Source organism: Corvus cornix, chromosome 4 (genome assembly GCF_000738735.6).
Source record: "Corvus cornix cornix isolate S_Up_H32 chromosome 4, ASM73873v5, whole genome shotgun sequence".
NCBI lineage: Eukaryota > Metazoa > Chordata > Aves > Passeriformes > Corvidae > Corvus > Corvus cornix.
In genome coordinates, this window is record NC_046334.1 from 47307844 (window position 1) to 47321684 (window position 13841).

Sequence of the window (13841 nt, forward strand, 5' to 3'; positions counted from 1 at the left end):
TGTGGCTGCTATGAAAGAAAAATTTTTAAAACATGTATTTTCTTCTGTAAATCAAATATTGCACATCAAAATCAGAGTTAAGGCTGTTCTAGGTGTAGCTACAAAGTTTGGGGCAGTTGAAGGTGGTTGTTTTGGTTTGTTCTAAAATGAAAGAAGTATAAATGCTGTGCTTCCCTTCATGACATGTGGAAGGCACCTGTGAGATGCTCTTAAAAAGCTTATTTTCAAAATGGAAAAGTCAGATCATGCTGTGCCTAAGTGCAGGAGTGTAGAAGCAAGCAGGTGATTGTGACATTTTCAGGCTAAAAAAAATAATAAAGGGAACATTGAACTATTGAGAAACACAGGGAAAGCAATTTATTTCCACCCTTCATTTGCCACTACTTTAGTTATGGCCAATTAACATTCTGAAGCTTTTATTAAAGACTCACTACCCTCATCTCCCCTTCAGTAAAAGATCATAAGTAATCACAGTAAACGCCTTCAGGTATTTCTGCGGTTTGTCCACCACAAAAAACCCCCCAAACCCAAAACCACCACACCAAAAAAAACTAACAATCCACAAAAAAACAAAACAACCCTCAAAGCAAGTATTATCCAACAGATAATTTAGATTATTTATCACCCAGACCGCTTGTTGAAGTCCTCTAATAAAACAGAGCCTACAGAGGACAATTTTAAGCAATATGCAGCACCAGTATGCAATACACACACACACAGACAAAAGTGTTATTTTGCACCACTTCAAGTGGTACAAAAGCACTTAAAATCTCAGCAGAGATGAGGCCTGAAAGCCTCACCGCACTCAGTTTTGTGTAATGGAGTGACCAGGCTTGTAAAGAGTCACATAATAGCAATTTAAATGTCCCAGAGGCATCATGCAGCTGATCTCGGTCTAACAGATGACTCCCACTCACGTTTCTTCATGCAGTTATTTTGATGCCATGGTTTAGTCAGAAGGTTTTGGAAGATCTTACTCTGAATACTTACAGCTTTTTTTATGAAAAAAATGCAAACTTGTGATGCTAAATGATCACTTACCTGTCGACTCTGCTGGTAGGTTCTGCTTCTGCAGCAGAGGCAACAAGAGGGCAGGTCACAGGCTGGTGTTGTCCCCAAACTCTTTTTCACAGAGACAGGAGGGGACAGAGCTGAGCCCTGCACTCCCTCAGGTCACTGGAAGTGCTGGAGCTCCCCCATGGAAGTTCAACATACTTCAGTCATAGAGTTACAGACTTGTAAAACATGGACCAATCTCCTCTCGGTGGCCACAAGTGCAGAGAGGCCGTAGATTTGAAGTGCAGAAGAAACACTCGGGTCAGACAATAAAAACAGAAACAGTATTTGACTTTGAGGGCAGGAAAGCACTTCCTGTTGCTCTGTAGCTCTTTATAGCAGGACAACATCCACTAGGAACGACAAGGGTAGAGCTGAGCCTGCCTTGGGGCTATGGAGCAGAGCAGATGTTTTCACTGCATTCCAGTAACTCTCTTCCTGTATGATTCTGCCCTGGTACCAGCTTGTCTCCCTGCACAACATGTTTTCCATCTTCTTGGACACCTTGCAGCTCCCCTTTCTTGTTGAGAAAGCTGAGATGTTTCATTTGGGAAAACCTGGAGTCCACTCATGGCAAGGTGCCCCCCACAGCAAGAAGGATGTTACAGACAAACATCTGAAAATGTAACTCAAACGAACATGCTTGACATGATCTCTTAGAATTTGAATGTCTGCCATCACTTCAAATATCCCCACTAACTTTATGTTAGAACTTACCAAAAACATTTTGTCATATGTTGAACTGAATTTAAAAAAAAATCAGAAAATTCAGAAATGGCTGTCATCACTTTCTCCTTCCACTACTTTCCTTCTACAGGCTAAACAAAAAGTATATTTTCTCTTTTTTTCCTCACTAACACTGGGGATAGAGCCAGCCCTAGTTACATCCTACCTTTTGAACACAGAGCTGTTTTAAACATTTGGTAACATGTGGTGACCAGCATTTGAATGAACTCAGCAAGCCCTCAGTATCTGCCCTGTGTAGCAGCAGCTGTCCAGACCTCACAAGAGTTTGTTTAAATTCTTCCAGAGATCTTAAAAGATGTGGAATATGTAATGTTGGTCACTGATGTGGAAAGCTCATGGTTCAATTAAAAAGCAGACCCAAACATGGTGCTAAAAAGAAACACACAAATCTTGGCAATTTGAAAGCAGAAACTTTTAGAAAGTAACAGAACCAAAAAATGGGCTCAGTACTAATAACTCATTAGCAGCTATAGTTTGAGGAACTGTTTATTTCAACAGGTGCTAGTGAATACAAACAGATTTCCTAAGTTCCTCTCTAAATTTTCCATGTAACTTTCTGGGAAGTAAAAAGGGGGCAATGTTTTAGAGAGTCTGGAATCTAGAAGTTGCCACATGCACCTCAGCCACTTTTTGTACAGTTTGCAAGCAGTGGGAAACTGGCAGAGGGCAGAACTCATCTAGGAGACAGATGAGCAACAGCACTCAAATGTGAGACATGCAATGCACTATGCGTTCTTTTGAGCAGCCTTTAGAGACACTTAAGCTGATCATTATAAAAGTCTAGAGGAATGTAAAAACACCCGAGAGTGAAGAAGAGTGATATTATCAGCTAGAAGCTGCTGTTTGTAAGAGAAGACCTGAAGACAGGCTGGAGCTCCTCACTGCTGCTGGCAGACAATTTTGCAGTACAGGCATGAGGAAGTTTAGAGAAAAGCCAGCCAGCCAACATCTGAATTGGGTGAGGTGGGAAAGAAGTCCATTTGGTGGCAGATAACATGAAATGGCACATGGAGTCAAAATGGAGTGATACAACAGGAGGATGAACTGTCATGGAAAACAAAAGGTTACACTAGGACTTGCTCTTTTTGTGGAGAGGAAGGTGAGGGAGACATGTTACATGTGTCTCATTTGGGCTTCTCTCCTAATGGTTAAAATGGTGTTTGTCCATCAGTGAGATGGACCATGCAATAGCCTGGTGAACAAACTGGACCACAGTGGTTATACAAAGTACTGTCTACACACACTACAACATGTAATAAAAAGTCTTGAAACAAGCCAACCAGTAACACTACATCCCAGCCCTGTTCATACTTCAGCAAGTGGTGAATCCCAGGGCACACTAGGATTCTAGGGCAGCAGTGTAAGGGAGCAGGCTGACTTACCTGAACTGGATTCTGCAAATCCACATTCATGCAATGTCCTGTTCATAACACCACAAGGTGTTATGCAATGTTGCATACAAGAAATAAGCAGTAATCAAAGTTTACTGTGTGAAGAAATATAAAAAACAATCCAGACATTTAGACCTTGAACATCTTAATAAATTATTGGAAAGTTTTAGAAACAAAAAAGCTTTGAAGGAAATGTGTTAATCATCTACCTTGGCTGAAGAAAACAAAACCACAGCATGGCATAAATCAGCAGTTATTACACTTGTGTTTAACCAGTTAGCATTCCAACTTTGTAACATACAGTAAAGCATCTTCACACAAAAAGAACTCTAAACTGCTTTGTGTGCTAGAGATACAGCACTGCTGCCCTTTTCAGAAGCGCACATAGAGACTTTGGCACATGAACTATTACCACCAAATGTAACTGTATTAGTTTACTTTGATAAACTCTGTCTTTTCTTGCGAGTTCAAGCCACTTGTACTCCCAGACTCATCCTGAATGTCTGGTAAGAAGGAGGTGTTCTTTACTAACCCATCTCTTGAACAGGTCTGAAAAGGTGTTTTAGATGCTGACAAAACACTCTCAGTGCTTTCTTCGTCTGATACAGCACCTGCAGCTGAGCTGGAAGGCAGAGAAGTAGGTTGGAGCTGCACTCCATCATTCACATTGCACTCATCTTTCCATCTTGTAATTGCTTTCTTCTGCTTGGAGGCCAGTCTGACAAGGTACTTGGCTCTCAGCATTGGAGATGGAAACAATGTTCCTTGGAGAACTCTTATCAAATATCTACAAAATAAACACAGTTACAAATAGGTTTAAAAGAAAACTCAAAACTGTTTCCAGTGACTAAAGGAAACCAAACACCATTCAAGTAACCCTGAAGCTGCAGCCTAGTTCCAGGACTAGATGATCTTTAAGGTCTCTTCCAACCCAGACCATTCCATGATTACCTGTGGTATTAGAACTGACTTAACTGGCAACTTAGGTTGGATTTTATCATAGATTTTTGCAGTGAATTTTCAGTCAACAGGGCATCCAACGTCTGTCCCTCTGTAAGAGAACTTCTCAAAACCTCCAGTGAAAGCCCCAGTCTCACTCCCTCACGCTAGAAGCTGCACAGGACCCCCTGGCTTCACAATGCCTCTGAGTGGGGGCTTTTCAGCACCATAAAAAGGATCATATCAGAAATAAGCATGGAAAAAAACGTACGTGTGACAGCACTAGTCCCATAATAGGCACTTCTGCTTCAAATAACTTAAGTAGAAAAGTTGCAATTAGCCACAACGGCTATAAATCTTCTGAGGTGTTGACACAAGGAGAGTACATATTCTAAAGGAATGTATTCTATAGGAATTTCTAAATACTTTAATTCACTATGAAAACCACTGTCTTCTTCGAAATTGAACAGCCCCACATCAGAAGTAGTCACCAAGCTGAAACCTTTATCCTACCTTGGCTCTCTACAGCCCTACCAAAAGGTCCCAGAACAGCCTTTATCTATTAATTTGTCATGTAAGGGAGATTTACTGTGTGTGAAAGAAAAGGCTCTACTGTCACCACCTGAACCAAGCTGAGAGCAGGGATGGAAAGGGAAGAGCCCACGTGTTTCTTGCACCTCACGGAAAGATCAGATCAGTCATGATCACCAGTGAGTGCAGCAAAACTCTTGGTGACATGCTTAAGACACAGATCAGAAATGTTCAAAGGGGACTTAATTCTTGGTGGCCATTGCGAGCATCTACAGCCATGGCTCTGCCAGCTTTCCTGCTGGTGGGACTGGTAACTTATGCAGCCTGTACTACAGCACTTGATCAGAAAGTGTGCTCAGATTGTGTCTAATGATATAAAATTATGTCAGGCGAGCAGGAAACAGCACTTTTTCTCCTCAACTCTTCTCAGTATCTGTCTCTGCAACTCAATTTCAAGTCTCATTCTTTCTGAAATGATATAAGAGGGAAAGAAAGAGACATAACACAATGTCTTGGGGTGACTTTATGATGTGTATCCCGTATTGCTGCCCTATGCCCAGAAATTAACTTTGTGCCTTTCTATGCCTCTAAATTGAGTCTGAGAGGGGGAAGGAAAAACTGAGCAAAACTTTTTCAAAGCAGTTTGCAGCTTGTTCAAGGTCACACAGAGACAGCAACTTTTGCCCAGCTGCGACAGGGGAGGGAGGAAGCACCCGGCTTGCTGTTTCCCGAGTCAGTTTTTGGCCAGTTGTTCAGCTTCCTTTTCTCCGGAGAGAGACTGAGAGTTGAATTTTTTTTTTCCCTTCCCTGGAATTTCGGATTTTCTCCCTTTTCCACTGGACTGCTCAATATTAGAACACATCAGGAGGACTTTCCACTGAGCGCAGAGGGCCTGGCCCTGGGCCAAGCCCCAGCTCTGAGGAGACCAAAGGGAGGACTCTAACAGTTTCCCACGTTTTTCCTCCACAGCGAAAGATTTTATTATCTAGCATTATTTTCCTTTCCCCGTGTGTTTGTTAAATAAATAGTTTTTCTCCCTTTCACTTTCCTTTGAGGAAAATTTAATTTCCCCGAACCTGGTGGGGGAGGGGTGGTGACCTGCCTTCTCTCAGAGGATATATTTCTAAATTTGGCAAAATTTAGAAACAGAAGAATGAATAATTAGCAGAACACACAGAAGAATGAATAATTAGCACTGGAAGCACTTCACTAGTAGGCTGCAGACTTGAGTTCATGCTCAGCCAGTGAAATGAAGATAGCTGTGTCTACTGAAGAAAGCTAAACAGAGGGTTTGATGAAAACCACTGGTTTTCACATGGTTTGTTTTGCTCTGTTGGCTCACTCAGGTGTCTTCCTGCTCAGCATGCTGGACTCTGCCACCTCCATCCAACGCTACTGCCCTTCCAGAGTAAATGAATTATTGAACTTGAACATCTTCAGTGAGACAAAAAAATATCAAGACCCCTTGTGAATCTAGTCAGCATGTTTCCACCCACAAAGAACGCTGTACATTCTGAAAACTCTTGTATATATTCATGACATAGATTTCAAACAGAAAATTGTTTCACAAATAAACACAGACTAAGCACAGTATTTCTTTGTCTATATTTAGTATATGTCCAACTTTGGTCACTAATTTAACTGATTTGTATATAAATTATGAACTCTGTGGTTACAAAAATTACTGTTTCTTTACCCTCCAAAGACAATATTTAATATATAAATCACAAAAGAAATTTTTTATTACTGAAATTTACCTGGAGAACTAAATGGCACTAAAATGTTGTCCTCACATAGCTTGGTCTGGTAGAATCATGAAATTTTCATTTTTATTGGGGGATGATAGGGGGAAAGACCTCCAGCCAGAGATTCATAACATCACTGACTCACAGAAAACTAATTTAGGTAACAGCAGCAATCTACAATTATAAAACAGAAACACACCTGGGTAGCAGAGCAATGCAAGTAGTCAGGAGACAAACTAAGTAAAATACTGGGTCTGTCATGTGCTTTTCCATGATCCAGTAAAAATCTGATCGTAGGCTGTGGGTTTTGCAGGTTGCTCCAAAAGCCAGAGTGAACATAAAGTAAAACAGGATGCTGCCAATTATAACTACTGTATGTATCCATGTCTGCAATTCAGAAAGGGAAAGAAGTAAGACTTAAGCTGTGAAAACAGAAAGACCTGTTACATCTGTATGTGCACGAACATGCACACTTTTCCTCCAAGGGCAGCTGTTGAATATAAGAGAGGCTACAACTGTTCAGATAATACTCCTAATTTCATACAAAACAGTCCAGAAAGAATGGAGCCTTCTTTCTACAGTACATAGGTATTCCAGACATTTAATTGTTTTAGTTCTTATAAATTCACAGCTTTTCCTTCTTTTGTGAAAGACATTTGCCTCAGATTACCACCTCATCCACTGGCAGCACAGAAAGCTTTCTCAAGCAAATGGAGGTGAGGTCTTCACATGACACCACCCTTATATATCTTGCTTGAGATATATAAGGTTGGTTACCTTTCTAAACTGGAGCTTTCTGCAATTTTACATCTAAATGGCTACTAAGATAGATAAATAACAGCTGCTAAGAAAACAACACTATCACTGGTCTAATGGCTTGCCAACATTAAAAATTGCCAAACAAAACACATTTAAGTAAAGTTCTCTATTCAGAGTGTGAATATACTCATGCTATACAAACTCTCAATAAAGACATTTTAATTATGGCTGTCATACTCTCAAAAGAACAATGAAAGACTGAATCACAACTTGACATTTCATCCATTATAAAACAATGCTAATAAGTATTTTTAAAAAGTCAAAGAAAAAACAAAACCCATTAATAAGTGCCCTTCTACTGTAAACTGTTGCAGTGGGGATCCTGCAACACGCATATATCAAACCAGGAGTCCCGTGGAAAGGAAATATATACGGACAGACAGATTCTTGCTAGCTGTTTCAGAGATGTTTATTTCTCCAGCCGCATGGCCGGAGCTCTGCCCAGGAACTGTTCCAGTCACGGGACCAAGGGTCCTTCTGCCCGCACAGGGAACACAAACCAACCAATGGGAACGAGGCTGAGCAGGGGCAGGGAAACCCCGTGTCTGTGCCCTCAGGGCCCCTCTCCCAGGGCTACACGGCAGGGGAGGGACCCCAACAGTAAACATTATTGTATCTCCTTTAAAATTAAGCTAAAACCCCAAGTATTACCCTTGTAAGGGTCCTAAATTGATCCAAGCTAATGCAGATGCTTTAGCTTGTGCAGACTTAAAAACTGAAATAATGTTTCTGTAGCACATCGGTTTTCCAGTTCTGGCATCAAAATACACCTCTGAATTGTTTATCCTGGCCACAGAACAGATCATCAATTCCAGGCATTCAAAAATCAACAATTTGCACTGTTGTCTTTGAGATGCAAACTTTGCAAACTAAGGAAGTTTCAGCAGATCACTGGTGGATCTTATCATTTGCAGAACTGAACCAACATCCCCCAAACCACCCCACCTCAATACAGCAGGATCCTTTCACTATATACAAATAATTCTCAGGCTAAATTTTGTTAATTTTAGTCATATTTCTATTGGTTCCAATGACAGGTGTGTTAGGAGAGCTCACATGGTCACATAAATACAGTATTTAGGGTTTGACCCTTTTATTCTTATTCTTTTTGGTATATGAAGACCTTTCTTCCATTTAATTTTACTGAAAACTGTATGCACATACTCTGTTAGAAATATAGTCTTTGGGAAACAAAGTACTCACCACAGACTTGCACTCAATGAGAAGGTGAAACAGCATTATGAAAAGTGCTGCTGTGTTTATGGGGTTTCCAAAAGAAAAGATGTCTATGTCTGAGCCACAGTAAGTCTGCAAAGGAAGAGAGTGGTCAGCGTCAAATATTCTTTACGTTTAGCTCTAATACAAAGTGGCATGAATAATTTCAATACCATACATATTTGCACACACACAGAGTTCAGCTCTGTTCCAATAACGATCTTCTTAGTATACATTCATATACAAGGAAGTAAAAATCAAATACTTCATTCTATTCTCTAATTTGCTTAGCTTTTAAGTATGTCAAAACGTATAAATGTATTTTGTAGCCAGCACTTACGAAGTAAGGCACAAAAAAGCAAACGAGACTTTGGTAAAAAGCATCCAGCAAGGTTATCCAGAAAGTTGAAGGCAAGTAAGCCTGTAAAAAAAAACATAACGGCATTGAAACAAATTGAACAAATTGCTGCATCCTTAATTAGCATTAATTTGGATCTGGGGAAAGATTATCTGTGGAAGTACTTCCAGTTAGTTTGCAAGTGAAAAAGGCATCTTTTGTGTTACAGTTATTAGAACAAAGATTTCCTTCCACACATATAACTAACTGTTAGTATTTAAATCAGCAGCCAGCTCTGGGAACTCTGATCTTGCTGTTCCTGTCAGAATGGATGTACCAGAGCCTTAGCTAACTGAATCCTAAGGAAGGGAGGGGGCTGGTGGACAGGGCAGTACCCTGCAGCTTACCATCACTGAATGCCAAGTCCCACTTTCTTCTATCTCCATCCCTTTTTGTTATGTGTGCTGTTTGACTCCTCTGGGCAGATGGGACTCCTCTGTGACCTAACTTAACTCATTAGATGTGAGAAGTCACCTCACTTTTCTGCTGGAATAACACCTTGCTGTTTTAGTGAGTTAAATCAGCTCCTGGGATAACTGAGCCGGCACAAGGAAGACTGTTTATGGATGAAAAGGGAACAGGAAGAAAAGAAGGGAGAAGAGAATAAGCCTTCCTCCCTCAGTAGCAGCAAACTGCTATGACAGATCAACCACCTACAAAAACATAGTTGCCTATGCTCTGGCTCAGTATATCCCATTCCTTCAGGCACTAAACTGAGACACATAGGTGAGAAGTCCACTCATCCAGGATGTTCCCTACGATTGAAGAGATGGGTTTTTCCAAAGAGCCATTCAGCCCTTTCAAGAAAGTGCTTTGAACTACTGAAGATGAATCCCATTTACTGTTCCACTACTTTTTACAGTGTACACAAAGCTGTACACTTGTGATGTCACGGTGCAGTATTGTGATATTGCATCTTATTGCAACTTTCAAAGCATTTCTTTCTTCTATACTGTATTTAATTCCAAGCAATTATTTCCCTGTGCTTCCATGCAAGAAAGCAAATGATAACAACTCCAGTAACAGAGCAAGGAATGATGGGATGGACCAAAGAGAAAAACACTAACAGAAGATAAGGGAATAAAAAGAGAAAGAAAAAAAAATATATTATGTAATGCAGTAATTCTGATTATGTTGCTTCAAAACCTTGATCTCAGCTCAGATCACTGTATTTTACATATCCTGAAGATCAAAACAAACCAAGAGGCCTTGCAACATTTACTTAATCAAAATTCTCTATGACTGACAAAGCACAGACCTGCTCAAGCCAATCTGTGGAGGTTCAAAATGGTACCAAAAGAGCACTTTGTTTTTCAAAAATACTGAAAACCAAGCAACATAAAATACATAAGGGTATATAAAAAGAAATGTAGAAGTCCACAAACAAGCAAAATGATGGGGTTTTAAGAGTTCTCCTAGTTTTTTTCTGTTAAAGGAATTTTTCCCCCATACTGTTGCTAGGGAAACAAATGGCCAGGTGCTTAAGAAGAACAAAAGACCTGGCTGCTCATTTTGTTTCACCTGGGTGTGCGGTCAGTCGGTCTCCGGCGTTCGGGGGGAGAGAGGGAGGCTGCTTGTTTCTTCGGCCGTTTTTCTTTCTGCCGGAGCAGCCCCGGGATCCCAAGCCCGCCTTCCCCACCCCGCTGGAGGCTGGGCTGCGGCCGCCCTGCCCCCGCCTCTGCTTCGAGCCTTCGCTAAGTTGTAGCCGTGCTCATCCTGCCTGCCCAGACCTCCCGGGGGGGTTCTCCGTTTGGATACATCTCGTCTGCCACCCGGGATTTGTGCTCGTCCCTGCCATTCCAACCTGCTGTTCCAGCCTGCTGTTCCCAAGGGTCCAGCCAGACACCGGGATCGGCTGCCCAGGGGTTTGTGAAGCCTTTGTTCCATCCCTTCCCGGGATCCCAGGCCGCCAGTGCCGCGTGCTCCCCGAGCTCGCTCCGGAGCGCCCCCTGCAGCCGCGGAGGAACCATCGCACCTGCCCTGCTCACCGGGAGCCGCCAGCGCCCCTGCCGGCTGTGAGCAAAACTGCACCCGAGGGGAAAGGGCCCGACAGCCGAGAAGGCTGGGACTGGGTTTGTGATTGTTTGCTGCTACTGCCGTAGTTATTGTTGCTTGTTTGACTGGTTATACACATTATAGATATATAATAGTAAATTATAAGTTATTCCTATTTCCCACATCTTTGCCCAAAAGCCCCCTTGATTTCAAAATTATAATAACTCGGAGGGAAGGGGGTTGCATCTGCCATTCCAAGGAAGGCTTCTGCCTTCCTTAGCAGACACCTGTCTTTCAAACCAAGACACAAAACAAATTGTCCATTCACTGTATAACCTTCTTTCCCTTCTAGACCAGACCTAAACTTCTGCCAGGTTATAATAAATCAGACAACACTAGTACACAACATGTTGCAGCTCTTTTTTTTCAGTAGTGTTTGTTAGACTAGAGTAGAATAGAACAGAATAAAATATTTCAGTTGGAAGAGATTATCTGGTCTGCCTGACCACTTCAGGTCTGACCAAAAGTTCAAGCATGTTATTAAGGGCATTGTCCAAATGCCTCCTTAACACTGACAGACTTGGGGCATTGACCTCACCTCTAAGAAGTCTGTTGCAGTGTATGACCATCCTTTCAGTAAAGAAATGCCTTCTAAGGTCCCGTCTGATATTGTAAGGATCTGATCATACAGAAAATGTTGAGTTTTAGGTGACTCATATAGTCAATGTTTCCAGACTATTAGTATCTATTCTGTCTCAGGCTCAGTATGTCACTGCCTTCAATTGTTGTAATAAAAATATTATTTTCATTATTAAATTTTTAAAAGTATGAAGTTAAAATTATGCTAGAATTCATGCTAAGCAAAGCAGAAACCAGGAAAACCCCCATTGGTTTATATAATTTTGATTTAGAACCTACTCTCCTACTCCCTGCAGTTTTCTGTGCTGAATGTTTGGATAGAATTTACTGACAGACCAGGTATGATATACAGCGTTTTCAGGTGGGAAGGCAAATTTCAGAACATACTTGTAAGGTGAAAAGTACCCTGAGCGACAGAACTTCTTTGAGGATTATTTGAAATTAATCTGCTCTGGTTCTTTGGCAGTTGAGACCCTTATATGACAAAGGAAAAGCATAGATTATATAGAGTGCCCTTACCTTGCTCAAACAAACCCCAGTTTGAGCAAGCATGTTGACAGCTGACACAATGAATGAAATAAAACATGCTGGTAACAATGTCTAGTACACTGCTTTACCTGAAGTCCTTAATTTCTTTTATCATCCAAATGTCTGATAAGATTGGATCTATGACTGAAAAGAGCCTACAAAATCTTTTGAAAAACAGGTTGTTATTTGTGCACATACTGCACAGGCCTAGACACTTTTCTAATAGAGAAAGCAATTTAAAACAATGTTTGTCTGAGGTGAAACATGAAAGAAAGAAAGAAAGAAATGGCTCAAATGCTGACCATTTCAATGTGCTTCAGACAAAGCACTTTGTAACCTACCAGAGATTTCTGGCTCATTTTGTACAGCTGTGGGAATTCCATGAGTATCTCTGCAGACACATCTTTGTCCAAGACACCATAAATGATGGGTGGCACTGATGTAAAAAGGAGGTTGAAAAGAATCAAGATCCAGTAGTCAGTCATTGAAGTGCCTGAAAACCCGCAGAAAAACTGGTACCAAAACAGGAGGTTCACATAGGCCTGAAAAGCCAAAGATGACATGATGAAATTTTAGCCATTGACAAAGGCTTTAAAAACAAGAGAAAAGCCAGTAGGTCTTAGGTATGGTTAAAGTAATCTGTGGAAACATTTCAAAATCAGACACGACTTGCTTAAATAGTCATGCTGTCACCATATTAGTAATGCCTGTCACCCACTGTTTAACCAAATCAAACAATGGCTTTGAGTGGGAAATTTAGTCCAACAAATAGTCCATTTGCTCTGGTCTCTGCAGGCACGTGGGAAACTGAATTGTTTGACGCATGCTTTTTGAAACCATTCACAATAGGAAGATAAAAAAGAAAATAAAGCTACACTAAACCCTTCAGTGCTCAAAAATACATATACTCTGATTTCCCTGGAATGGGACAGCTACATACCACATTCTTGTAGAAATAGTAAAGCACCATGTTAGTAAGTCTGGTATAACACCAGTGACCATGGACAAGCAGCAGCTTCCTGAGGTGTCTAAACTGAGATATTGCAAAGTCACTTGCCATCACAGCCTGCAACACACACAAAGAAAAGGATATGCTATAACCAAACCATTAAAGACAAGCTTCCAATACCGCCAATCAAGCAACTTACCCACTGCTGGAAATTCTTACCTTATGATTTTTTATACATAATGCTTGCCAGGTTATCCTCACTCAGATATCCTCTTCCATACAAGACTTTACAACTAACACCCAGAGTTCAGTCCAACACAGCACAAGCAGGAATAGGGCTATCATCATTACTACCACACAAATGCACAGAAATCACTGACACTGACACTTAGGCTGCTCATTTCCCTGCAGGACATGAGTAATATGGAGCTAACTGACAGGCAGCAGACTATGTTGTTTGGAGCTTGAGCTGCAGCATTCAGCTTCTGATTGCTCCTGGAGGAATGCTGAGGCCTGAGTGTGAACTCAGGCTGCAAAGTCTTGCCCATGTAAGGGAATGGACTGTGGAGCTATGGGGTCTCCAGAGTACACTCTGAACTGATTTAAAATGGAACCTGACGTCATTTGCAGCTGTCTTTGGATACACTACCTGCATGCCTTCTTGGCCTGCTATTCCCACACCAGTGTCAGCCACCTGGATCATACTGACATCATTGGCACCATCACCTACAGAGGAAAGAGGAAAAATCAAAACTAGTTTTTCTGTCTATCACATTGCTATGGAGGTGGCAGGAAAAGACAAATATCAAACAGCAGAGAATTCAGAGAAATACATTTTTATGGCCAACATTGGAGCCTGTGGAAAACCCTAAGGAAAACAGGATTAATAA

General features: G+C 41.2%; 1 protein-coding gene across 3 annotated transcripts in view; it reads right to left on the reverse strand.

Annotated features, from left to right (window-relative positions):
- ATP10D (ATPase phospholipid transporting 10D (putative)) overlaps positions 1-13841 on the reverse strand; it is a 45865-nt gene that overhangs the window by 1835 nt on the left and 30189 nt on the right. For 2 of the 3 annotated variants that reach the window (XM_010401713.4, XM_039551287.1), the window contains exons 17-23: positions 13601-13677; positions 12943-13068; positions 12344-12544; positions 8784-8864; positions 8432-8536; positions 6609-6796; positions 333-3981 (exon numbers count right to left, since the gene is read on the reverse strand). In XM_010401713.4, the coding sequence (XP_010400015.4) occupies positions 3624-3981; positions 6609-6796; positions 8432-8536; positions 8784-8864; positions 12344-12544; positions 12943-13068; positions 13601-13677 (1136 nt within the window). In that variant the 3' untranslated portion in view covers positions 333-3623. Of the gene's footprint in view, positions 1-332; positions 3982-6608; positions 6797-8431; positions 8537-8783; positions 8865-12343; positions 12545-12942; positions 13069-13600; positions 13678-13841 lie in introns of those variants that run through there. The other variant, XR_005601802.1, reaches the window with a different exon arrangement.